Genomic DNA, 27,016 nt, shown 5'->3' with positions numbered 1-27,016 from the left:
TACACGCATGGCTGTGTAATATGGCAAAGTACAGGGATGTTCCGTAAACCATGAGGTTTACTTGTTTGTTTTGAACACAATGTTCTCATCTTAAACTCTGACATCAAGCCATCTACGAACTCTTAATTCTGGTTAGAAGTGTATTGAGTGTGTTTCACTAATTCACAGATTGGGATAAATGCAGAGACCAAATTTCCCTCAGGGGATCAAAAGAGTACATATACTTAGAGTATATATACTTATATACTTATACAAACTCTTAATTCTGGTTAGAAGTGTCAAATTATTTAAGTATAGTACAGCATTATGACCCTAATTGTGTTATTTTAAAAACAAAACAAATAGGCAATGCAAATGTGGTAAGAAAGGCTCTTGTGTCCTTGAAAGTTTCTGGCTGTGTGTGTGTGTGTCAGAGGACTGGGGCACTGTCTGTTTGTCAAGTTGCCTGAGGGCTAGGATAGGATGGGACTCAGGGGAAACTACCCATAATGCCAGAGGACTGCTCCGCATCACCAGGGGATTGTCGCTAAGCTACGACTGAACCCAGTGAAGCATTGAGAGTTGCATTGTTCATGTCAGTCAACACAGAGTACAGCCCCCATGGGCATAGTGATGCTGTTTGTGTAAGCAGAGATAAACTAGGTGAATTCCAGTGTTGATGGCCTAGATAAGAACAAAGGCTTGACTGATGCTGATCACTATTTATCTATTTCATTCTAATTACACAGCAGCATTTCCCTCTGTGACAACTTGTGAAGATATATGACATACTGTAAACATTCATATTCAAAGCATGATGGGTTCTCAGACATGTGTGCATGTATTTGTGTATGTGTAGGTGTACACATACAAGTGTGATTGTAGTGTACATGTAATGTGTGTGTGCATGAGCACGTGTCAGCAATGCTTATCACTGTATGGGAGAGTGCATATATGGATTTGTATTCATTTATGTAACGGCTTCTACACACAATTGCGTTCCGTCAACGCATGCCAGTGGGTGTTCCCAACGGTAGCTATGCAAATGACTTGAAGTATAACCGTAATTTGATTGGTTGGTGCCGTCCGTCATTTGGCTTGATTGGCCGGTGCCGTCTGTCGGTGCAGCAACAGCTGAACTTCTCAACGCGAGCGACGGGAAAAACGCGACGCAACGGACCCACAATTCAGTTCGGCAACGGATGACGTAAGCCCATGTAAAGTGAATGGGATGCATCTCCAGCACTGCAACGCACGCAGCTGTGTGTAGAGGCCGTAATTGTGTGTGCGTGCATGTGTGTGTATTGTATGTTATGTGCTGAGATGGTATGCGTATACAGTATGAGAGTGTGCTGTGGTTGTGTCCTTCTACCCTGTATGCACAGAGCTGGTGTGTGCGAGGTTGCCATGGTGTATGTGTGTGTGTGCTGTGGTGTGCCCTGTGTTCCTACCAGGTGCGATGAGCGGGTGTCCTCCAACAGTCCCCACACTCCGGCTCATGTTCACGGCCCGCGCCGCCGTCACCATGGCACCCTCGCTCTTCTTCACAGCCTCCGATTGGTGGTTGGCCTCGGTGGCGGGGGTGGGTTTGACACCTGGCGTTGGGGTCTTGAGGAGGGCAGCGGGCTGGATTGAGATGGGGGTCTGCTTCAGGCTCAGGGCCTGCAGCGCCTGGGTTTGGGTCAGGGTGGAGGAGGAGGAGGTGGAGGTGGAGGTGGAGGAGGAAGTGGAGGAGGAGGACACTGCCCCCTGTTGGCTACGAATGGTCAGGTTCTGCACCTGCAAGGAAACAGAGAGAGGGGGCTCTGAATATGGCTCCATAAATGGAATCCATGCTAAAGTAGACTTATAAGATGCTTCAGTGATGAAAGTTGTTGTGATAAGGAGACGGCATGACCTATTGTTTGTATACAGTGTACCGAAGTCTTTTCTACCAAAATATTCAGCTTTTGTGTTGTGTGCTTCACGTGTGAATCCAAGACAAAGGTCTTAACCCTGTCCTCCTTATGGCATACCTGCCAACCAAATGGGAAATAACAAAATGGGAGGACGTTGGGAGATGACCTTGAAATACGGGAGAAACCTGTGAAAAACGTGAGTGTTGGCAGATATGCCTTATGGCGGAAGCTGCACTGAATACAACAGGAAAGCCCTGCAGCGCATAGTGAACACAGCTGGAAGGATTATTGGTGCTTCACTCCCCTCCCTGAAGGACATTTACACCTCCCACCTCACCCGCAAGGCGACCACAATTGTGAGTGATGCAAGTCACCCCGCTCACAATTTGTTTGATCAACTGACCTCTGGGAAGAGGTACAGAAGCCTGCGCTCCCGCACCACCAGACTCACCAACAGCTTCATACACCAGGCTGTTAGGATGCTGAACTCTCTCCCCCCTCTCCCCCCTCCACCCTCAGCTACATAACATCCTGGACTTTGGACCCACAATGGCTGCCTTGCACTACTCCACTTGCACTACTCCACTTGTACACTTGCACACTTTGCAACTTGTTGTTGTCCTGTTGTCCTGAAAACACTTTTTCATAACACTGAACACACTTCTGCTGCTCTTACATAACTTGCACCACTATGCCACTTGCATACTTAGGTCAAACAGAACTACCTCAGCCATTTATTGGCCTGACTTTTGCACTATTATATTGACTGTCTACTGTATGCACAATTGCACATTTTCAACTCAAATGTTGCTGCTCTTATTTTCTTCATTGTATGTGCCTTCTTATTTTTACTTTTTATATTGTTTACTTGAATGTTATGTTTGTCTGTGGACCTAATTGGTAAATATGTCTTGTCTCCACCGTGGGATAGTGAGAAACGTAATTTCGATCTCTTTGTATGTCTTGACATGTGAAGAAATTGACAATAAAGCAGACTTTGACTTTGACTTTGCCTTATGGACACATGTACACACATATACTGTACATCCACAGACAGGCACACACACACACACAAATTATGCACCTGATTACACACACACACACACACACACAAGCATTCTCCTGTCTGCATGCCAACCCACCTGTGCGGAGGCGGGCTGCGCTGCCCCATCGGTCTGGAGGGCGGTCACGGTGGCCGTGGGGGTGAAGATGAGCTGGGGGGACAAAGGAACAGCACGGCCTAGGCTCCTAGCTACTTGCACAAGGTTACTTTGCTGAGCCTGAAAATCACACAGCAACACGGAGGGCTGCCTCAATCAACAACAAAACACCTGCCTCTGACCCTAGGGGCAAATCACTGCAACGTTCAACAGCACAATGACAATGACTGAGAGTGAGAGTGTTACAGATACAACATCCAGTGAAAACACCACATTATATGGGACAGTAATAGATCAAGATCAAGACATCAAAGACATACAGTATTTGACAATAACTTGGTACATTGCAAAACTGTATGTAAAAGAGAAAGGACAGTCAGTGATTTTCTCTACAAAGAAACCTTAAATATATAAAGGTTTATTTGTATGTATTTTATTTAGGTTAAACCATAAATATAGATCTCAAGAATTTAAGTGCCTGGTACCGACACACAGCACCCTAGAGTTTTGCCATAATGGTCCCCAGTCAAATAAACCAGACCTTTAGAGATGGAACATCGATACATTTTACAGCACTGTCTTAGATGTCAAACACCTAAGACAACAGGCATAGTCAGAGATTAAGCTCTGTTGGTGAGAGAATGGTGACAGCTGCATTATAGCAGTGTCTGAAAATCAGAAAATCAGTAATAACTTCTAAACACCATGATCTTCTAAGTTATACAATCATGATGGTTGCTAGCATGAGATGCAATGCTATTCAATATGTGACTTGTGCGCACACAGTGTGCTGAAAGTATTTGGATATAACAGAACTAGTTGTACTACTGAAAACAACACATCTGTCCCTGTGAGCACAATATTTATGGACTATTGGAAGACATAAGCGCTTTGAGATTCCAGGTTTGTTTTTTCATGTCTGTGAGCACAGGTGCTGTTTTTTGACATGAGTGGAAAATGACTGAGTCACGAGTCTGCAATGAGCTGTCAGAATGACAGTTATAACTGCTGTAGTACTTTGGGCAGACTGACAGCTATCCAGTCTGAACCTGTCAGAACTGCACTGTGCTTCATTGTATAGAACAAAAGGAGAGCAAGGAGAGGTATCATCACTTACTGTTTGTCTGTGTCCGTGTGTATGTGTATATGTGAAAGAGAGAGAGCAAGACAAAGAGAAAGAGAGATTATGTGTGTCTTTTTGTGCCTGACTACATGTATGTGCCTGCAATCTTCATAACTGCTCACACAAGTACTTGAGTATATGGAGACAGTGATGCAGCACAGAATTCTTAAAGGGGAAATCTTTTCACAAAGATCTCCGGTAAAAACGATTTTTTTTTAGTTTTTTTCGTACCGACAGTGCTCAGTGACCTTGAGAAATGGAGGTCTTTGAGAAAAATCGCCGGATTTTTCGCAAATGTAATCTCTCATTGTTCTTGCAAGTTCAGTGCAAATGTATACCTCTGTCCTTACTTCATTTATCATTTAAATGTTTGAAATATCCTAGGCACGCTGGAGCTCTGGACCACTGTGTAATGTTCTTCCCTCAGAAAGGGGTAGGTGTGGATGTGTGTGTGTGTGTGTGTGTGCGTGCATGCGTGCACGCTTCTTACCATCTGGGCCCGCAGGTACATCTGTGCCTGGCTGGCTGTGAGGGTGGGACTTGTGGGGTTGCCTAGCAGCACAGCCTGCTGGGATATCCCCGCCGGAGTCGAGCTCACACTCTGAGCTCGACTGATGAGCTGGGCAGCCGCAGGAGAGGTGGTCAGATTAATCTGAGAGAGAGGGAGGGAGGGAGGGAAGCAGGGAGAGAGAGAGAGAGAAATGAGGAGGGAGGGGGAGAAGGAGAGAGAGAGAGAAAGGGATAATGGATAGGAGAAATGAGGCAGAGCGAGAAGGAAAAAGATAGAGTGAGGGGAAAAAGAAGGAGGGAGATACAGTAGGATAGGAGGAAGGGACAGAAAGGAGAGAGTGATAGAGGAAAGGAAAAAGAAGGAGAGAGATTGAGAGAGGGAAAATGGTCAGAATTTATGAAGTTGTTTCCATAAAAGTCAAGATTTATCTGTGCCATTCCCACATTATGTCACATCAAAACTATGATTTAAAAAACAACATCCCAACTGCCACCCATGCCGTAGTTGCTATTGATGTATTATGCATTAATTAATAATTTTAATTATGCCTGTTAGTATAAAACAATATTAAAAACATGATGTTTTTGTTGTTGTTTATGTCTTACTCATCCAAATGAATCACTGATTTACTGTAGACTCACTGTGGTCTGAGAGGATCCTGTCTGTGGGGATGAAGTACTCTGCCTCCCTGCAGCAATACTGGCCTGAGAGAGAGAGGGAGAGAGAGAGAGAGGGAGTGAGAGAGAGGTGAGGGATGAGGGGGTGAAGAAGAGGGAGATGGAGACGAGAGAAATGGAAGAGTGAAAGATGAAAGGATAAAGGGAGGGAGAGACAGAGACAGGATGATGGTTAGCTAATATACATTTTACACACTGCTTTTGTCTACTCACTGTATATATGCACTCCATTTCCTGACAGAAAAAAACAGATATTATAAGATCAGCTTCAGAAAATGGTCTTCCTCCTGGATCTACCACACCCTTGTCATGGGCCCATGTCTAAATGAATGTTGATTTTTCTATCTAAAAAGTACACTGGCGGTATTTTTAGTGCCTCAAGAGGTTTATTTAGTCCAAGCTCTTTCTTTGTTGTGATGAAATGACCATCATGGAGTGAAAAGACAATGAGACTGTTGTTAAAATGAAACCATTGTTTGACTTTTTGTGTTTATATACTGCAGCTGTGTGAGAGAAGAGACAATTAGAGTGTCCAAAAGCTTGCGTGAGTTTTTGTCTATGTCCAGTCCTTGTTCCAGCCTACATGCGTTTGTGTGCAGTTTTGTCAAATCGGCCAGGGTGTGCTGAAGTTATCCATTCTCCCTCAATGTCTCACCTCAACCTCCTGCATATAAAGTGGGTCTCAGGCCAACTGTGGCCCCGGAAGGCGGCCATGTTTATAAGGTCCCCGGAGTGGCCTCAGGACTTCTATGAGCCTTATTAGTCATTCTGTTACTCCACTCAACAAATCAACACTCACGGAGGAGGAAGAGGACACAGACCAGTTGGATGCTGTTTGCTGGTGTGGTGTGTCAACAGTAAAAGAGTAAAAACATTTCACACACATTACCCTCCAGACCAAACTCCTCTCATCCATAACTCTCTCCCACACACATATCCCACAGGTCTGCTACATCACTTCACTACTGTGAGGACTTTGACTAAATCTTTTAAACCAGAGCTGACCTTGAAAAGGATTCAGTGGCTTTGGTCCACTTAAAATGTGCTCACTAGTTTGCCTGAACTCTAAAAGCCTATCTATTCTACACAGACTCATAACTGCAGACACAATCAGACAGTCTGTGTGTTTCTACACAGTATATCTGCCCAGACAGCCCCCTTAATAAGATAGCCTACTGGCTTTACTGCAGTTCCTGAGGGGAAGAAGACATTACATCTCCATGTTTAACCGTCTCAGTTTTGATTGGTCACTCCCCACCTGCTGTGCAGCTGTGTTTTGCTGCTCTGATGTGTCGGTGTTTCGCTGCTGCGTTATCTGGTGTTGTGGTGCTTTGGCGTGGCTGTGGCTGTGGCTGTGGCTGTGGCTGCGGTTGTGGTTGTGGTTGTGGCGGCGGAGGAGGCGGTGGGTCCTCACCTGCTGCACGGCTGCCAGGCTCTGCAGCTGCGCGGTGCTGAGGTGCTGCTGCTGCAGGGCGGCCGTCTGCAGCATGAGGTGCTGCTGCTGCGCCGCGTACATCTGCTGCAGGTACTGCGCCGCCGTGCTGGGCTGCCTGTGCAGCGCCTGCTGGATCACCTGGACACACGGAGAGATGGCGGAGGACACAATCAGAATTTTTGGCCAGGTTTGCGTAAAAAAAACAAGGATAATACTACTCATCATCAAGTCAACTTTAATTCAATTTCAATTTCACTCAAAGATGCATTTACAATTACATATACATAGAAACATGCATTACATGGAAGAAAACAAACAAGACACAAAGAGAGAGGAGATAACATGACAACAGGAGCAAAGACTGGGGGAGTTGATTAAGAGGAAATGGCTACTTTGAAAAGGTGGGTTTGTAGAGGGGGGAATGAGGAAGGGAGCGTGGAGTGAGGGAGAGAGAGAAAAGAGGAAGAGGGACATGGTTAGAAGGAGAGGTGAAAAAGTTGAAGTTGTGATTAATGTAAGGTAATGTCCACAAAAGGGCAAAGACAGTTGGGAGACACAGAAAAAAAAGACAGAGGAGAGCAAAAAGACAAGTTAGAGCAGAAGACAAGATGTAAGGTAGCATCACAATATCATCTGTAGTCTGTGTGTTTGCCAATGGAATCAGACTTTGGGACTGACCGAAATGGAGGGCAGCTGCCTCACTGCCTTCAACTGTCTAACGAATCCCTTGCCGTAGCAGCATCAAGGTACCAGCCATGAACTTTTCTCTGGCCTGACATGAAAGCAGTTCAGAGAACTATGCTTATAGTCATCATACACTTCTGGAGGTGAGAACACACAAACAGTGCCCATTCTTCTTTGTGCTTACAAATACTGATGCAAATGCTCCCTCTACCTGTCATAAGGTGAACTGCAGAAACATGGTGGTATTGTCCCTGCCCCTACTGACATGACAGGCCTGAACACAAATGTTAATTTCAATTCCCTTTTTTACTCCCACTTCCATGTCTCCACTCACTGAATACACTATTCCAAGCATTAGGATGTGATGTGGTGGGGTGTGCTCTCTACACATGGTAGTCTCAAACATGACTTTGGATGATTCGTATTTGTAAAGGGTGAGTTACAAAGATTAAAAAATAAAACCTCAACATGACATAAATTCTAAATTATAATATACATTAAAATATAACAGCTTCACATACCAGAATTCAGTCTGCCCACCAAAAACGATTCTTAGTGATAAACAACAACAGCTCAAAATTGGTTGGACCTTCGGGCTATCTTTAACAGACTGGTCCTTCCACCCATCTGATATTCAAAATGTAAACATTTGTGCAAAGGTCCCAGTGCACAAAATAAAGTCACCTCTGTTACACTATAAGAAGCTGGATAAGACAGCGAAATATGTAGCGAGAGGTGATGATGGTGGGTCAAATCATCTTTCTTGGCCAATGATATGCGATTATTATCCTTTACTCCACCCTATTTTTCTCGTGATGTCGGTTTTTGACTGACAGCCTCTTCACGGTTGCCAAGCAACTGAGACGGGAGGCTTGACCCCGGGCCTTAGGCTTGTGTGAAGCAAGGCTGACCCTCTCTTTAATGGGGGAGGCACCAGCTAACACCTCCATTCAGAGCTTAACTGTGTTATAGCGCTCCACGGCCTGTGTCTGTCAACACTGCTAAACACCAATGAACCCTGATTTTGTGTTACCACCCACCTCTATTTCTATGCCATTACCATCTCTATGCTGAAATCCTTACACTGAAATAACAACAGTCTCAACACTAATAAGAAGAAAAACACACACTACCCTGGATATTTTAAAGCTTAATATGTGAGCACACTTGGCAATAAATTAGGTCCATTCTACATACATCCTACACAAAGATATGTAAAGGTATTTATGAAACAGCTGCCCAAAAAGAATGAACATTGTATATACTGCAAGCCACAGAAAAGCTTCAGTAACATCTATGGTCATTGTATTGCTATTGAAGGGCTAGTAGCAACCAGCTCAGGTCAGGGGTGAAGTGGTTTTGTTAGAGGAGATTAATGACCAGTCATAAGAGCCATGGCAACGAGGACACTCAGTCATTAATAACCGCCAGCGCACCTTCAAGCAGTCTCACTACAATGCATTTAACTGAGTCCTGCCATGCATTTAAATGAAATCTAATGCTTTCACTAATGAGTGGGCTATTTAAAGTGTATGAATTAGATCACCAAAACAAGCCAGGGGGTGGCAGTATTGTATCAATGTCATGCCTATTATGATAATTAGTAGCAGGATATGGAAATCAACGCCCCTTGCAAATAAACATTGCAAAGAGTGATTTTTTTGTTTGACGCTGAACATTCATCATCCGAGAGCAGTTCCTCTTTTGCTATTGGTGCAGCTTTAGCATGCAGTGCCTACTCAAAGCAATGCAGCAAACAAAGCAACTAAGCACTCTTTCATACGTCAGCTAGGATTTTTTTATGTCTAATCTCCTCTCTCTGTTCCCTTTGCAGATCTTCACAGGCATAGTGTGTTATGCCACATAACTGCATGGATCATTTTCATCTCCAATTTGATCTTAGATGTTCGTAGATGTTTGTACGTACTAAGCTACAGTACTAAGATCAAACTGAACTAAACCAGGCTAAATAAACTTGCTTGGATCATTTGGATCCTCTCTGTTCTTTGTCTGGTGTGGTTTAGTGTGCGTTATGATGCAGTATTACACAGTGTTATCCTGTGGTGTGATGCAGCTTTGGTGTAATGATGTGCTCAGCCCCAGGTGGACACAGACAGTCTCGCCAGCCTGTCGGCTTTGTGTCTGGTGTGCCATGGTGCCTACAGTATGGCACGGTGTGTATGGCATGGTGAGATATGGCACCCTAAGGTGCCCTACAACATGATGCAGTTTGGTCAAACGGTCCATTCAGCCGCATGTTTACCTGGACTGTCTGTCTGTCAGCTTTGTGTCTAGTGTGAGGTGATGCCAACTGTCTGGCCCATGGTGTCAGGCGCTGGTATGGCAGACTGTGCTGCCAATGCCAAACAATGTGGTTCAGTGTGGTTTCATGGTTCGACTCAACCGCATGTTTACCTGGACTGTCTGCCTGTCGGTAATGCCACTGTAAACAGAAATCTGTGGGAGAGTCTGCCGGCCTGGTCCATTGGCACTGCTGCTGGTGGTGCTGCTGTTGGCACCTCCATTGGCACTGCTGTTGGCTGTAGTGGTTGTCGTGGTACTTGCGTTGGAGGAACTAGATGAACTGGCCGTACTGCTGCTGTTGTTGTTATTGTTGCTGTTGGTGGTGTTGTTGTTGGTTGTCGTGGTGCCCGAGCTGGAGGTGGCGGCACCGTGCTCGCCGTCCATGCTGCTGTTCCGCCGTCTCACCTTTGACCCACGGCTACCCCTCGGGCAAACTCTCTGCAAACTGCACAAGAGGAGGAGAAGACAGGTGGAGAGTAGAGGAGAAGATAAGACAAGGAGGGAGAAAAGAGGGTGAGAGGAGAAGAAGAAAAAGAAAAAGAAGAAGAGAGGAGCGGAGGAAATGAGAAATAGATAAGGAAAGATAGAGAAAAGAGAGGAGGAGATGAGAGGAGAAGAGGAGGAGAATGGAGGAAAGTAAAGAAGGAAGAGGAGAGGGGAGGAGAAGAGAGGGAAAAAGGATGAAAGATGAGAAGATTAGCATTTAATTATTTAGCAGATGCTATTATCTCATAAAAACCCATAGCACTACTGCTACACTACTAATGTGTACTATCTGTCTTTGCTAACTGTGAAATGACCCTGCATGAACCTGTGTGTGCCATGCTCTGTCTGTTGAGGTCTGGGAGTTAAAAAAAAAGGAACAGTAGAGGAGAAGTGGTGTGACGAGAATAGAAAAGAGATTACAACAGAAGAGAGGGGAAGAGAGGGGAAGAGAGAGGAAAAAAGAGATACGGTAGTGGAGAGGATAGAGAAAGAGAAAAGGAGAGAAGAATTGAAAAAAGAAGAGGAGACCATTAAAGTCTGGGCTTAGGTGAAGGTTAGGGTTAGGGTTAAGTAACACCTTAGGGAGAACTTTTGATGTGGAGATCGCTTCTTTTTTTTCAATGGCAAACGCTCAAGGGGTGAGCAGGATGAAAGAATGCTTTTTCACACAGCCCCTTCACCTTCCACAGAAAGCTTTTAATTGAATCAGCCCCAAATCATGACCCACACCCTCCCCTGAAAGCACTCTTTAATCAGTCCAGGACGGTCACTCCTAACCTGTCCAGCCCATGTGTGGAGGTGAGCCTGACAGCGATCATGTGCTCCCTGCTGCACCACTGTTGGTTTTACACACGATGTGTATTATTGTAGCCACTAAGGCCGTCAGTGAATGAGGATTGCAGGATTATGGCTGTGCAGGCTCCAGATGACATAGTGTTCATTCCAGGGAGTCGGAGAGAGAGAGAGAGAGAGAGAGCTGAGCTCGAGTTACACGGAAAAGAACAGCGTAATAAGGACCATGTGAATGCCGAGGTGCTCTGTTGTCAACGTGTTACTATGTGACTCTTCTTACTCCTCTCACTCTCTTGGGCATACAAACTCACGCACACACACCCTCTGTCATTCTCTCAATCTCTCTCTCCTTCTCTCTTTCTCTCTCTCTCACACACACAGACACACACACACACACAATACACAGACAGGCACTGTTTCACTCAAACACACTCTCACTCGCACGCACTCATTCTCTGTATGTGAAATCAAACAATGAACAATGACAGTTAAGGAAGTGCACATGTTCTGTTTGTCAGATGCTGGCAGAGGGTCTCTAAGCTAGACAGAGAGCTGGCATTAACATGAGCCGTAGTTCCCCCCTCTCTTTCCTTCAGCGTTACAGTTTATGTACACAGCTATTGGTTCAAGATGACTTTTTAAATCAGGATTAAATATTAACATGATCCTCATATCATAAACACCAGCATTAGTTGCTTTAGTATTTTGCCACCCTTTCCCTGAGAGAAACATCTCATACACACGACGTCACGGGTTCAGAGTTTTGTTCTGAATTAGTGCATTGTAATGCTATACTTTAATTTTCTAGTTTTTCTTGGGGTCACAATTTTTCATGTAATAAGTCATTAGATGTTAATTATCCCAGAATATCCTGTTCAAATATTTTTTAATATACTTATAGCTGTAAGATAAGCTTAGCTGTAATATTAGATTCTTGTTGAATTAAGTATTACTCTTGATGGACAGGAATGATCGAAACATGGCACTCACATCACTCTCAAATTACCAAAACAAAGTGAGCTCTGGAAGAGGTAATAGTACAACAAAATTCTTTCTTTGGTCAAATATGTACCCCAAGAGACTGGTGTAAAGGTAGAATTTGCTCTCCACTGGCAGAACATTCAGAAGGTTATGATAAAAACAGTGCAGTTGTTCATCTCTTTCGAATGAGGTCTGTGATTCACGTGATGAAGTCATGTCAGAGGGGTCCAAATCTACTGATGCCTGCAACTCTCATCTACAGCCTCGCTTTCATTTCCTGTTTCAGGGTTATGATTGCGGCTGGACTGTGGAAGACACCCACTACTGTTCAGAAATCTTATTCACAGTTTTTTATGCATTCACATTTACCAGTTAAATATCATTTGATTTACCATTGTATCATTTGGCGGCCATAAGAAGGCAACTGATAACACTGAGGACTCGACATGTTTAACAAATACACAGAACCAACACACAGTATCGTTCATCAAGCTATTATGGAAATTTATACTGGTGTGGTTACGGAGAAATTAAATCGCTGAAATGCCAGCCTGTTAGAGGAACGAACAATTTTATATTCACTGTCAACTGCAACGCATATTTACACACAGAATGGTACATATTTGAATACTTTCATAGATGCATAACACCATAAATATAACCATCCCAATAGACATACATCATTGGGACATCCTAATGTCCTAATATTCTGCTATGTGAAGTGAAACCATAAAACCAAATGAGGCTGTTTCCTCTTCAGCATTTTTAAGACTGAAACGTAAATGCAGCCACAGCCGCGCTGCTAATGCTGTGTATTCCCTGCCCTCCCTAGAGGCAAGTGTGTGTGTGTGTGTGTGTGTGTGTGTGTGTGTGTGTGTGTGCGCGCATTTGTGCACACAATTGTGTGCTTCCTTGTGTGTGTGTGTGTGTGTGTGTGTGTGTGTGTGTGTGTGTGTGTGTGTGTGTGTGTGTGTGTGTGTGTGTGTGTGTGTGTGTGTTGGGGGAGCAGGAGGCAATAATGACTTTCTCTGGCAGACGGACGTAAACCCAGGCGTTATACCCTGCTGATGTCTTCCAGTCTATGAGGGTGCAGTCTAACACTGATGATGGCCTCTTAAGCGCCACAACGGTGAGCTGTCTTAAATAAATCATTCATAATAACCAAGCTTAATGGAGGGACATTAAACAATTGGTCAAAGCAGCAGAGTGGCGGTTACATACGCAAGCACGCATGGACATGAAGCCACACATACACACACATGACCAAAAGCTTGTAATCGTGTTCACACTCATGCTCACATGTATAAGGTACAAAAAATATAGCACTTCTTAAAGATATGTATGAGGACTATCCATTCACACAGTCACATACATGCACACAGACTTATACTTTGTGTGTGAATGTCTCTTTCTCTGTGTGTGTGTGTGTGTGTGTGCGCGTGTGTGTGTGTGTGTGAGCGTGCGTGCTGGTTGGAGCAGAGGGGCTAATTAAATAAGAATAATTGCAGCCATGCTAGAGGTTCCTTATCCTCCCCCACATTTCTGCCTTTCTCTCTCTCTATCTTTCCATCTTTTTCTGTTTCAATTCTGTCATTCTATTTTTCCATCAGTAACTCCTCTTTCCCCCCTCTTGCCTTTCTCTCTCTCCCTTTCTCTTCCTCAATTTCCTTTCACTCACTCTTTCCTTCCTCCGTTTTACCACTCATTTTATCAGACATGCACTATTTCAGAAAAAAAGATCTAGTAAATATTTGTGAAGCAGTTTGGTGGTAGATGCCACAACGTAGCGATAAATGGCCCCTTTTCCATCATACCACCAGAACATGTCCAGCTCAGTTGTCCATATAATCAGAGCTTTTCTGACATCAGAATTGAATTCTGATGTTTGATTCGCTGGTGTTGAGTTTTCTGTTGCATTTCCTGCCCATAAAGACCCCGCAAGCAGCGACTCGCTGACGGGAGGCACCAGCCCACAGCCCTGCCCCCATCCCACCTCATCAATTTACAGCCAGCAATGTGGAGCAGCTATTTCAAGCCAGAGGTGAGATTGCTTATTCCGTCTGTGGCACCAGGTGCTTGAGGTAGGTGAATTAGTTATCACATATGAAATGAACTGTACAAAAAAAAGGATATGGGGAAAAATAACACACAAAAAAATAACACACAAAAGGTTTAATTTTCTGATGATTTCTTAGTAGCAGCATCTTGTTACTACATGCTATGCACACTAAATGAACTACCCAGGGAAAAAGGGAGAAAGACATGCCCGAAGATCAGACATTATCCTTCTTGCTTTCTTGTACTGTGATATTGCATTCTCTGTGTGTATAAATCCATGTTATCTGCCAGTGAAAACACAGAGACAGAAGGAGGGACCCTACCCCCCAAAACCAGTCCATCAATTTAGCAGTCAGCATCGTGGCCATGGCGGTCTGAGCTATTTCAGAGTGGCTGGGAGCAGAGCAACCAGGGCTTAAATGAACCAATTTAAAGGGCCCGATGGAGGATGATGGACTGGGTCCCCGCATGGTGGGGTTCCCCTGTGGCTCCGCCGATAAGTCCGTGAAAGGAATGAGGAATCATAGTCCCCTGAGTCCTAGTGTGTGTGTGTGTGTGTGTGTGTGTGTGTGTGTGTGTGTGTGTGTGTGTGTGTGTGTGTGTTTGGATGTAGGGGGTGGGAGTATTTCTCCTGTTTAATGAACGATATCCAGCTGAGGGAATCATCCACAATTGCAAAAAGTATGCAAGGTGACATGCACTGACTGCTGCACTTTTGACATTCCGCAGTACAGAGTGTGAAGGCTAACTGGTAAACACCAGCGTTGCCAAGACTCGGCATTAAATTAAAGGCCTCTGCGGGATTTTACTCGGATGCACTAAAATCAGTCATTGCAGTTATGCTTGATGCAAAAATACATGGATATATTTCAAGTGTTTGTCTCAATTTGGACACTAGTTTATGGCTGTAGATACAAAACTGCAATTCATCATGAAAAAGCAGAACATTTGCTGGAAAAAGTCCAACAGGCACATGCAATTGCAGACATGAACACGCAAGGACACACATGTGCACACATTAACACACACGCACGCACACACACAAACACACACACACACACACACACACACACACACACACACACACACACACACACACACACACACACACACACACACACACACACACACACACACACACACACACACACACACACACACACAGAGTGAAAGAGGAAGCATGGCGGAAAAAGAAATACAATGATAAGATTTACAGCTGATTTTTAAGCTTGATATGGAATGTCCGCAAAGGGAGTGACAGAGAAACAGAGACAAGGAGAACGAGAGAGAGAGAGAGAGAGAGAGAGAGAGAGAGAGTGACAGACAGTGATAGAGGATGGGAAATGGAGGAGAGAGAGAGTGACAGAGGGAAATAGAAAGAGAAAACAACAATGCTAGAGACAGGGAGAATCTGTAACAGTGAAAGAGGGGGAGGCATTAGTAGCCGAGTGGGTGAAGGAGAAAGAGAGAAAATGACAGAGACTGACAGTGAAAGAGTGAGATATCGACAGCAGGAGAGAGAGAGAGAGAGAGATAGCAGGAGAGAGAGAGAGAGAGAGAGATAGCAGCGAGAGAGAGAGAGAGAGAGAGAGAGAAATAGCAGCTGTGTGGATATGGAGAAGCAAGAGAGATATAGTTATAGAGAGACAGAAGAAACAGAGAGGGAAAGAGACCATCATGAATGGGAGAGGGAAGGAGATGACATGGACACACACACACACACACACACACACACACACACACACACACACACACACACACACACACACACACACAAAACAGACTGACTGAAAAACAAGATTGAATTGGGGTAAATGAGAGAGATACTACAAATGAGACACTACAAAATCAGTAAAATACTACAAATCATGAATGAAAGAGAGAGAGATATAGGCAGACAGAGGGATTGACATTACGGATGTAAGGAATGGGGATGAGACGGAGAGAGAGAGACGGAGAGAGAGAGAGAGATAGAGAGAGAGGATGACCGAGAGGGGGAGAGAGATGGAGAGGGATTTCCTCTTTGGCATAAAACAAAGCCCTTGCCGGCTCCTACCTCCTCGGCGCTCCAGGAGAGCCTGTGTGGTGCCCCATTCCCTCGGGACGCCGCGGATTCTTTGTCTGCCTGTCGCCACGTCTCTCCCTGCCTGCATCCAGCCTATGTCCCGCCACACACACACACACACACTCTCTCGTTCTGGTTCTATCTCTCCCCCTCGCTCACACAGTCCTTCACACACACACGCACGCCTGCCGCTCTAACGCTCTGCTCCATACGCAAGCAAGCAGCCTCCCTGCCTCTCCCCGTGATTATGCGTATCCTAGCAACAGCCAACCGGAGGCCATCGGCATTCCCCAGCACTGCCGACGTCTGATTGGCCAGTGAGGGTTCTACTAATAAAGGCGCTGGTAATGATGTTTAGTCTTATGAAAAAAGCCCTCCCCCCACAGTAGTATGCACTGCACCTACAGAAGTCATGTCTACTGCACAGACAGATGATACCTGACACAGTGGCCATCTGCTTAAATTAAGTTAGCAAGTGGACCATGGTGTTTCTGTGAAAGTGTCTGCTGCACACTATACTTACAATATATTCACTGCAGCCTACTATATTTACTGCAATATCTGAAAGAGAGATTGTGACTATGGTTTTACTGTGTTTAATCTAGAGAAGCTATTGGGTGTAACGCTGCTACAAAAGCTGATATAATATTCTGTCTTGAGGGTACTATATTACAATTTCTTAATGAGATTTTCTTTTTCAATAATAATAAAACTGATATAGTCTCCAGGCGATGAGGCTGGAATTAAAAAAAAAAAACTATTATAATAAAAAATAATGAGCTATAAACAGTGCACCACATCACTTCATATTACTGGCTGGTAAATGAAGTGCATGTGAAATAATTTTTTTCCCATTAGGTTGTAGAAATTGGCACCATTGCGACGGCCAGCGTGCCATTAAGAAGCCATTCCGTCCTGTGGTTTCGAGAGGACGTTATATCAGCAACTAAACGAACCTCTTCTGCAGACCACATAAGTATCAAACACTAACCTCTACTCCTGTCCTCCATGCATTAAATATATATCCCTCCTCGTCTTTGGGAGTAATATGCTATTGATTGAGGTGCGACTGCGAATGGTCCTCATTGATTGCAATCTGCCTATTAGCATATAGATTAGCTAGTGGTGTATGGGGGGGGGGGGGGGCAGAAAGAGAAATTCAGAAGAGGAGAGAATGGAGAGAATTGAGAGAGAGAGAGGACGATGAGACAGAGAGAGAGAGAGAGAGAGAAGTCAATGAAGGACAGGAGGAGGGATGAGAAGGGAAAGAGGGGGGAGCCTCTGCATGCCTTCAATAATGATGGATTGTGCATCTTTAACCCCCTTTTTCTCAGATCCACTCCCAATTACTATTGTCATCACTTTTTTATTGATATATCTTTAAAGGGAAAATAAAATCTAACCAAGGCACACACATGTCACATGTCCAGTATCCCAAATGTCCACCATTACCTTGACCCTGGCTGTTCCAACAAGCACAGTCTCCAAATGGGCCTTGTCGCTCTTGTCTAGGGTTGCAAAGGGGCGGAAAATTTCCGGTAAATTTCCGGAAACTTTCCGGAAACTTACCATGGGAAGTTAGGCTGGGGAATATTGGAAATATTCCAAATTGGAAACTTTAATGGAATTAAAGGAAATTATGGGAATTAATGGGAATTCACAGGAATTAACTGGGAATTTTGGGTAATTGATACAAACTGTTTCATATACAAACAGTAACATTTTGTTTCGTAATAAGCAATATGATTTGTATGTTCCTATTTTCGCTTAGCTTAGCATACAAAGCTAGCTAGCATGCTTGCGGGAATCCCATTCTCTGCCTATTGTTCACTAGCGAGCTAAACTAGCAACACTGAACTGCCCAAGATACACCACACCACTCAACAAAAAATCCTATTGGTTGGAAAAAAAATTTCCCATGCACATGAACGCACCATAAGATTCCTTTATGTCTAGCCTATGCTAAATTGCTGTGTGCATGTGACTGACTGATGTGCAGGGTAGAAATTCGACTGAAATTGCATTAAATCAGGTTGTTTTAACTAATATTATGCTGCAAGATGGGGTTTTGTCCACTACATTTAAGTTCCCTGTTATAGACTAACTTGCCATATAAAAATATCCCAGTTTATTCCCATTAATTCCCGTTTATTCCTGTTAATTCCCATATATTCCCGTTAATTCCAATGGAAAGTTTCCAACTTTGAAAATTTTGCAACCCTACTCTTGTCTAATGTGTTCTTTGTCTAAATAACAATTGGCAATAGCCTCAAGATTTCCCACCTAGTTGCTGTTAATGGGTCCATTTGAAAGTTATCTTTTCTCTGAACAATCATTGCAACACCTCTCCCTGCACACTCTTCGGCATGATAGAAGAAATTCAGAAGAAAGAAAAAAAATTTACACGACACCAAACCAAATTCTAATGGAAGGATGTCACTAAAATGGCTAGTAGATGACCTTGTATAAGTCTCTCAAGCATTTGGTAGAAAGAAAATGGGAGAAACAATCAGAAAGAAAAACAGAGAGGCAGAAAGAGAGAAAGAAAGAAAGAAATGAAGAAAGAAAGAAAGAAATGAAGAAAGAAAGAAAGGCGTTTTTTGGGAGAGATGCTTTCAAAGAGAAAAATATGTTTATTTGTCGATTTGTCGTGCCAATAAAGTACATTGAAATTTAATTGAAAGAGAGTAACCCTTGACATGCTAGCCTGTAGTTGAAGACACTAAATCTTTGGGTGATTTGTGAAAGAGAGAGAGAGAGAGAGAGAGAGGAAGAGAGAGAGAGAGAGAGAGAGAGAGAGAGAGTGACCCTTGAGTTGAGGCTGCGGAGTCTTTGGGTGTTTTTGTGTCCGTCACTCACACGGCTGAGCAGTCCAGCACAAAGACTGCTGGCCTGCATCCAGAAAACACATCTCAGCACCATCTCTGTGTTAGTCTTCAGTTACTCAGACGTGTACACACACACACACACACACACACACACACCTGACCTGCACACACATGCAGGGCCACCCTGAGAAGTGGCACACGCACAAGTACCACACGTGTGTGTGTGTGTGTGTGTGTGTGTGTGTGTGTGTGTGTGTGTGTGTGTGTGTGTATGCGTGTATGTTTAGAGTATGTGTGTGTATGTGTGTGTGTGTGTGTGTGTGTGTGTGTGTGCGTGTGTATGTGTGTGTGTGTGTGTGTGTGTGTGTTTACAGTATGTGTGTATGTTCTGTCTACTCAGTGCTGCCACACACATCAGCACCCCTCTTAGAGAATTGTGGACACAGCCTAAAAGGAGCCAAAAGAAAAGGCTGTGTATAGTCTTATGCGTTAATTGACCCTGTGAACATCCTCAGTGTGTGCCGCCCACACCCCAGAGAGGACCAAAGACTTGCTCTGAACAATTCCCAATTTTATTTGCTTTTTATTCATTTATCATTTCACATATTTTATTCACTTTGGGTAGATTTCACATCTATTTTAAAGGTTGACACTCTCCGTAGTCCAGATATATATCCACAAAATATCCACAATGGCTTTACAAACTGTACTTAGTTTGTTTCCTTGGACCAACTGTAGGTGTAATATGGTCTTTGATCTATATAAGATGGGTGAACACGAACAGGGTTACACAGAGGATGGAATGTTTCTTCAGAAATAGCTTCAGCTGTGAGGTATTTTCCAATGGTAAGATTGGCAAAACACTCAAACATCTGCTCTCATTACCTTTCTTTTACTATCTCCAAAATCTTACCCTCCCTGATGGCATTTTTTCCATCAGCCAGAATTGCAGCTTTTTAGAGGCTCTCTGAGAAGTGGCACCATTACTGTAACCCAGCGAGAGAAACAAGCAACGGGGAGAGCTTAAAAGCAAACAACAAATGGAGAAGAAATAGGTCAGATGGGAGACAGAATGAGTGGCCTTAAGTGCTGCAGAGAGGAGGGTGGGGGAGATTGCTCCAACCCTCAGGAGCTAGACCACGAGGCACTCCGGAGGAAGGGACCAGGTCAAGTCCAGACTAGATCTATAAGGACTAATTAAAGAGGTCCCCTGTAGACCTGCCTGTCACAGCATCAGCCATGATGAGGACATGAAGGAGATTGATCAAGGCTCTGATAGGGGTCGGGTGTCCGCTGCAAGGTACAACGGATAATTTAGTTAAATCATTGAGATCCTCAGTCAGTATCTATCAGCAAAATTAGCGGTGTGTGTGTGTGTGTGTGTGTGTGTGTGAGAGAGACAGAGAGAGTGTATGTGTGTGTGTCTGTGTATCTGGGTGTGTCTGTATATCTGTGTGTGTGTGTGTGTGTGTGTGTGTGTGTGTGTGTGTGTGTGTGTGTGTGTGTGTGTGTCCTTGTATCTGTATCTGTATCTGTGTATGTGTGTTGGCCAGCAGGGTCAGATAAGGCTATGGTGGGGTCTTTCTCTCTCACAGCACAACACAGATGGTGCTCTAATGCCAGATTAGACTGGCAGATTTAATTCCTTAATGGAGCAATTACATGACCTCCCCTCTCCCTGCCCCACGTTACGCCGCCTGATTGAATTTCTACGGCATCCAAAATCTGCTCTTTGTGGCAAGAGTTGGGGGGGGGGGGGTGGAGTCCCCTCTTCTTCCTATCACCTTAACCAGTCAAAGTAGCCTTTAGCTTGATGTGTGCTGGAGAAGTAAGATGATCATGCTGTTAAATATCAACAATATAATCTTTTTGTTACATACTGTATATGAAAGAATATGGACAAAAAATATTGAGAAACTGAAATTGACATGTTGTTTTTCTTAAATAAAGAATGTCCTCTCTCCTCTGTTTAAAATTGTGTTAATGAAATCATCCAGAACAGAAATATAAAATACTGAAAATAGATGTTTTTAGCAGACCCTGTCAGGTATAATCCATGTGTTCGTTGGCAAAATATATGTCTTGCCTGCTTTGGATAGAGGTGTCTGCTAAATGAAGGAGAGGGAGTGTAAATCAGGCATAGGCTTGCTCCGAGAGAGCCGCCACCACAGCCTCTTCACACAGTTCACACAGAGCCCTAATGGCCCACTGTTCATTTACAGGGTGCTTAACACTCCTCTCCCCCCTGTGCTCTTGTCTCTGCATGACTTGTGTGACTTCACTGTGTGTGTGTGTGTGTGTGTGTGTGTGTGTGTGTGCATGTAAGTGCTTATGTTTATGCCTGATTGTGTATGTGTGTGTGTGTGTGTGTGTGTGTGTGTGTGTGTGTGTGTGCATGTAAGTGCTTATGTTTATGCCTGATTGTGTATGTGTGTGTGTGTGTGTGTGTGTGTGTGTGTGTGTGTGTGTGTGTGTGTGTGTGTGTGTGTGTGTGTGTGTGTGCGTGTGTGTGTGTGCGCGTGCGCATATGACTGTTCATGTTGAAATGTGCGAGTGTGTATGTGTGTGTATATGTATGTGTATGTGTATGTGTGTGTGTGTGTGTGTATGTGTGTGTGTGTGTGTGTGTGTGTGTGTGTGTGTGTGTGTGTGTGTGTGTGTGTGAGTGTGTGTCCTCTCTCAGCTTCAGTGGGGACCTCCTTAATGACTCCACTCCTGCTCAGGCTGGGAGCTGTTGGGTCTGGAGATATAACCCCCCCGGAGACCCACGCTCTCCCCCAGGAGCGCATCATCAATGGAGGGGCAGGGGATTAACTCTGGCTGAGGGAGAAATGAATAAAAGGCATGGATGATGTCTCCAGGGTGAGACGGCAGAGAAAGTGAGAGAGGTATGGAGAAGGAGAGAGAGAGAGAGAAGGAAAGATGGAAAGAGAGAACAGAGGAGAGAGAAATAGGAGGGAGAAGGAGATAGAGGAAACAGACAATCAAACTGCACACCTCCTTCCATGCTTTTAAGTGTGCACACCAGACTGACAGCTAGAGAGGACCTTCAGGAACAATCAGCTCAATTTCTCAAAAAAGCATATTGGACTAGAATTCAGGACTGTACCTTTAAATGTACAGATGAGGGAGACACCATACCAGCCACTGAAGTAACTGATAATGAGCCATGATGATCTCTTAAGAACCTTGAGAATGTCAAAGAGATTGGTGACCTAAAGTGAAGTTCACCTTATACAATACATTTCATTATTTATGTTTAAACCCATTCAAACCTCTCATCAGGATGTGAGACAGGATACAAGGTTACTGGTAATATTGGGTCCAAACAAACAGGAGGCCAAGTACAAACAATGGCCCAGCATTAGGGTTTTTGAGGTCAAGCTTAGTTTCAACAAAAGTTCTGTTATGGTACATTGTGGCAAAACCATGGCTTTCATCTCTTAAAGTCAAAGGCCAGTGAACCAGCGATGCAAAGAAGGCTTTGAAAGAAAGACAGAACGAAAACGAAAGAAAATGAAAGAGAGAATGCTACCCTCCTCTGTGAGTAGTCACAGCTGTGTAAGCAAACAGACACAACTGCCTGCCATGCTATTACCTATGCTTTGCTGCCTGTGATTCAGCGGTGCTGTTTGCAGACAGGCCTACTACATTGTTGATTCATACTTCATCTTGAATGCCCCTGAAGGAGGCCACAAGGCTTTTCCTCACCACAGTACACAGTCAGGGCCAGCAGGGTCACTGGGGACACAGGGTCCATGACCTTGGGATGACCCTGGGATGACCTTTGGAAGGCTTACACAAGAAGCTAGAAGATTTGCCCCTGGCATTGAGGGTACATGCTCAGGATCAGGAAGAAAACAAATGTGAGGATAAACTGTAGGCCTATATTACACAGAGTATATTGGACTGTAGCTTTACTTTAACGATGTAATAATATGCTGTGCAACAAGGGACGAGGAAGAGGAAGAGTGTATTGGCTGATTGTCATTACATAGGGTGATGAGTCGAAGCAGGATTATAATTAGATTCAGGATAGGCCCATTGTGTCAGTGTCAGAATAGTCTGACAGTATATAATGGTATAGTTACAATGTAGCAGGACCCATGCAATTTCTGCTTTTCGAGGAAGATGATGATAGTCACTCAAAGGAGTTTTTTTTAAAGGAGTTGTCTGAGGCTGTTGAGAAAATGAGCCAGTGGTTATGGCTGAGACACAAAACCACTATTTGGATTTGCATTTAATAATTAACCCCGAACATGAAGAAGTCTGTTGTCACAAGATGACTACCGGTAAATGTCTAAGGGTTGGCATCCTAGTTTCTTCACTTTCCCTAATCTTGGTTTGCCATCACAGACAGCAATCCTGCCCATAGTCCCTTCCAAAAACCTGAGTTCATATCCAATTCCTAACACAGGTTCGAATGGTCCTGAGGGGGCTACCCCAACCCACCCTACCCAGCCCTTACTCTGAACAGACTGTGGCATGTACAGTAGACTGAAGATGAGTAGGCGATGCTTCGGTCAGGCTCTGAGGTATGCATGTGAAAGCTTTTGAAGGTGCATGTTGAGGTGTCTCTGTTGTTGTTCCTGGCACTGAGGTGAGTTCTGAACGACCGTGACTATAGAGGTGGGTGGAGGTGAGGTGGGATGGAGGTGAGACACTATTGTTGAGCCTCCTGAATGTGTCATGGAATGTGTCATTCAATGAAATACACTGATGATGTAAAGTTTCCACTTGACAACCTCCGTCAAAAGGCTCACAAAGTCATCTTTGTTGTTGATGCTGATGCTTTTGTTGTCGCTGTTGACCTTAAATATTGTTAAGTACTGGTATGATGGTTGTAGTGCAACCTACTGTGCTATAATCCTTAGGTTTGGTTGTTGGGTGCTTGCATTTCACAGTGAAATCTGCACCCAGTAAAAAAAAGAAGTTTAACATCTTTCTATAAAGAGAAGTTACAAAATGTTGCAATCAAGAAGTGTAAAAAGGGGAACTCTGTTAGGTTTCCCTCAGAGAAAATTTCCTTTCTACGTTTTTTTTTTTTTACTTTCCAACAGTGTGCATTGTGATAATACTGACAAAAAACGTTAATGTCTACCAGAACCTTCTCTGAGTAACAAAGTGCTCGTTGTGTGGGAAGGGTCCCATTTCGACTAGATTTTCTGCGAGGGCATGATGAACCTTTCTTGCCAAGCCAGTGAGCTACGCCTCGCCAAGCCCTGCAGTGGCCGAGTACAGGCGAGTGTGTGAATCCTACCGTGGGGTAAAGCACCTCTCCCACACTGACCCCTCTCTGACCCCAGGTCAGCAGATAAGCAGTCTTTTCCTTAATGCCTCTGTGTAATCTGGCCAGCGAGCGACTCGACTGAGCGTGTGCAAAACCCCAGCTCTCAACGTAATTAACCCCAATGTCCCTCAAGAGCTGCGAAAGTGGTGCGAGAAGGAGCGAGAAGAGTGATAAAAATATGATCTTTCACTTGCCAGGTTGATCCGGTTAAGTGAAGACTTAACCCAAGTGAGTCAGGTCATGCAGATTTCCTTTTTGAATTAATGCACGGAGACACGGGCTGTCATTAATGCATCACTAATGTTTTTTGAGATGAATTCAGTGAAGTCTGCAAATCGGCTAATGCACGTTCCAATTCCAATTCAAAACTATGCAGACCAAATGTATTCCTGTGTGCTGCATTTGGAAATGGCTTTCTTTGCAGCTACCTGGTCTTTATTCTGTAAGTAATTATAGAAAAAAGGGTGCCACTTGGCACCAGAATAAAAACCTCTTTGGCTAGACTTGGGCTGTTTCATCCTCTCTCTCTTTTAAGTCATCCATCCCTTGAAACTCAGCAGCTGGTACAAATATGGTCATTTCTTTTAATTAAGCCATTTTCTTTCAATTAAGCCATGTTCTTAAACTCTGGAGCTTTCCATTGATCCCATACATTGTTTCAACTGTTGTCTGTGTCTATCTGAATTGAGGGTACAGATTGTGGTACTGAGAAGACCTCTGTTTAATGTCACAATACTTCATCACTGATAATGGTAATTTCTCTCCATTACGTCATACCAGAATACGTTATAAAACAAATACAAGTATGTGTTTATGTGATTATATCCTTATTTGTATTACCGAACCAATTCTTTCCAAGTGTCAACAAGGAAATCTGTTGTAATGGTGACGGAGAAGCTAGCTAGTGTCTTTAGTTAGCTCCATGTCCTCAACCTCAAAAAATAGAGGATCAACAGTCATCCCTGTTTGAAACCGTGGATTGTGTGATTCAAATAGTTGTTCTGATTGGTATGGTAGCCAGAGATTTATATGTAAATAATAACATATGTGTATGTTACACACACACACACGCACACAGCATTGTGTTGTATCCATGTCTTGCACATACATGCGGGCAAAACAAACACCAACACCCACACACACACAGCCCAAAGCTCCTTGTTGTATTCGTGTCATGCACCCACACACACACACAAACACAGAGGCACCCCAAAGCTGTGTGCTGCTGTATCCGTGTTATGAATTGCGGGTGCATGTGGGTCAGTGGAGGAGCTTAGGGCACCAGGGTGCTCTCCACAGCCTCCCAGCCTCTCTGCCCCTCAGGACAACAAAAGCCCCACCACCCCCACCCCCACCCCCCGGGCCCCCTGACCTTCACAGGAGCACTTGCAAACAACCGTCCGCACACCCGAAACCAACCCCCATCTCACACACACACACTGCACACCACGCATACCTAAAAAAGAAACAGAGGAAAGCTGCCGTTTGCATATGCGTGTGTGTGTGTGTGTGTGTGTGTGTGTGTGTGTGTGTTCATGAATGTGTGAGCATGCACTCTGCATTCCGGAATGCACAGCCCAAGCTGAACCTATGAAAAGCCGACTCCCCTTGCTGACAGCCAGCCGCCACGGTCTGAAGCGATGTCTTACGCAAACGCTTTTGTTTTCGTCTTTTTAATTAAAGAGGGGATGGTGGTGGTGGGGAGGATGAGGGGGGTTGTTGAAGGGGGCTGGGGGGTGTTGTTGGTTTGGCCTGATGTGCGACTTCAGCACAACCAGCTGCAGAACTGCTTCCCAATCTGTCACCTACTAACACCGACACACACACACACACACACACACACACACACACACACACACACACACTCCCCCCTTCTCAAAGTGCTCCTGCTCCAGCTCCAGCCACATGCAGGAAAAATATGAAAACAAACTGGAGCGTTCACCAGAGGTCCACCAGAGCTGTGCTGTGAGGCTGGCCAACACACACACACTCACACACACACTCACACATCTAGATACACACACACACACACACACATACACACGCAGAGCAGCCCCCGACACACAAAACAAGCTCAGATCTGCCTACCTTCCACCTTAGGCCTGGTGCTGTTCTCCTCGGGGGGTCGATTGCTTGGTCCTTCCCTGGTATCCTACACCATTTCTGGGTTCAGTTCGATCCGACAGGACCGTCACAGCCAAGGCAGGACAGAGGAGGAGCGGAGGGAGGGAGGGAGGAAAAAAACGAGAAGCCAGTGCATTAGCATTCATTCCAAAGCAAACATGTGACCTGGCCCCAGCCAATGGGCTGGCTCTGGCACAACTCCCTCCCCCCTCAACCCCTCCCCCTTCCTCTTGCTGGCTGCTCCTGTCAGGTCGCTGGTAGTGCGAGCCTGTCATAGTCTCCATGGCAACACAAAGGGATTTAACCCATGCGTAGAATTTTATGGCGCCTGGCTTAAACTAGGAATGCAGAGGAAAGGAACTGGTGGGAAATAGATTAGAAATTATGAACACATGCACACATGCACTTATACTTAAAGCATGCAGTAAATACAATTATTTCATGTCACTGTTTAAATCTAGGTCATAGTACATATACATTTCACAATAAACCCATACATTCACATCAACATATTTGGAGTCCTATCTATTTTAAGTTACAAACTTCAAAAACAAAAAAACATTTTTTTTCAGCAGACTGATTTGCTTCTTGTCATCAATCCTAACAATATGGCCCTGACAC

The 27,016-nt window shown here is 44.4% G+C and overlaps 1 protein-coding gene across 3 annotated transcripts in view; it reads right to left on the bottom strand.

Moving 5' to 3' along the window:
• phc2b (polyhomeotic homolog 2b (Drosophila)) overlaps positions 1–26,475 on the bottom strand; it is a 39,865-nt gene extending 13,390 nt beyond the window's left edge. Inside the window, exons 1-8 of one of the 3 annotated variants that reach the window (XM_076267304.1) lie at positions 26,360–26,467; positions 10,583–10,612; positions 9,883–10,216; positions 6,607–6,921; positions 5,313–5,375; positions 4,651–4,812; positions 3,020–3,157; positions 1,431–1,758 (exon numbers count right to left, since the gene is read on the bottom strand). In XM_076267304.1, coding sequence (XP_076123419.1) covers positions 1,431–1,758; positions 3,020–3,157; positions 4,651–4,812; positions 5,313–5,375; positions 6,607–6,921; positions 9,883–10,155 — 1,279 coding nt within the window. In that variant the 5' untranslated portion in view covers positions 10,156–10,216; positions 10,583–10,612; positions 26,360–26,467. Of the gene's footprint in view, positions 1–1,430; positions 1,759–3,019; positions 3,158–4,650; positions 4,813–5,312; positions 5,376–6,606; positions 6,922–9,882; positions 10,217–10,582; positions 10,613–26,359 lie in introns of all 3 variants that reach the window. The other 2 variants (XM_076267305.1, XM_076267306.1) reach the window with 2 other exon arrangements.
• Between the last annotated feature and the right edge of the window lie 541 nt (positions 26,476–27,016).

This window comes from Alosa pseudoharengus, unplaced genomic scaffold, assembly GCF_046254945.1.
Source record: "Alosa pseudoharengus isolate Yale_2024_CS ecotype anadromous, Long Island Sound unplaced genomic scaffold, YU_APseudo_1.1 YU_APseudo_1.1_scf_5, whole genome shotgun sequence".
NCBI lineage: Eukaryota > Metazoa > Chordata > Actinopteri > Clupeiformes > Clupeidae > Alosa > Alosa pseudoharengus.
This window is presented reverse-complemented; position numbering and strand designations above follow the sequence as displayed.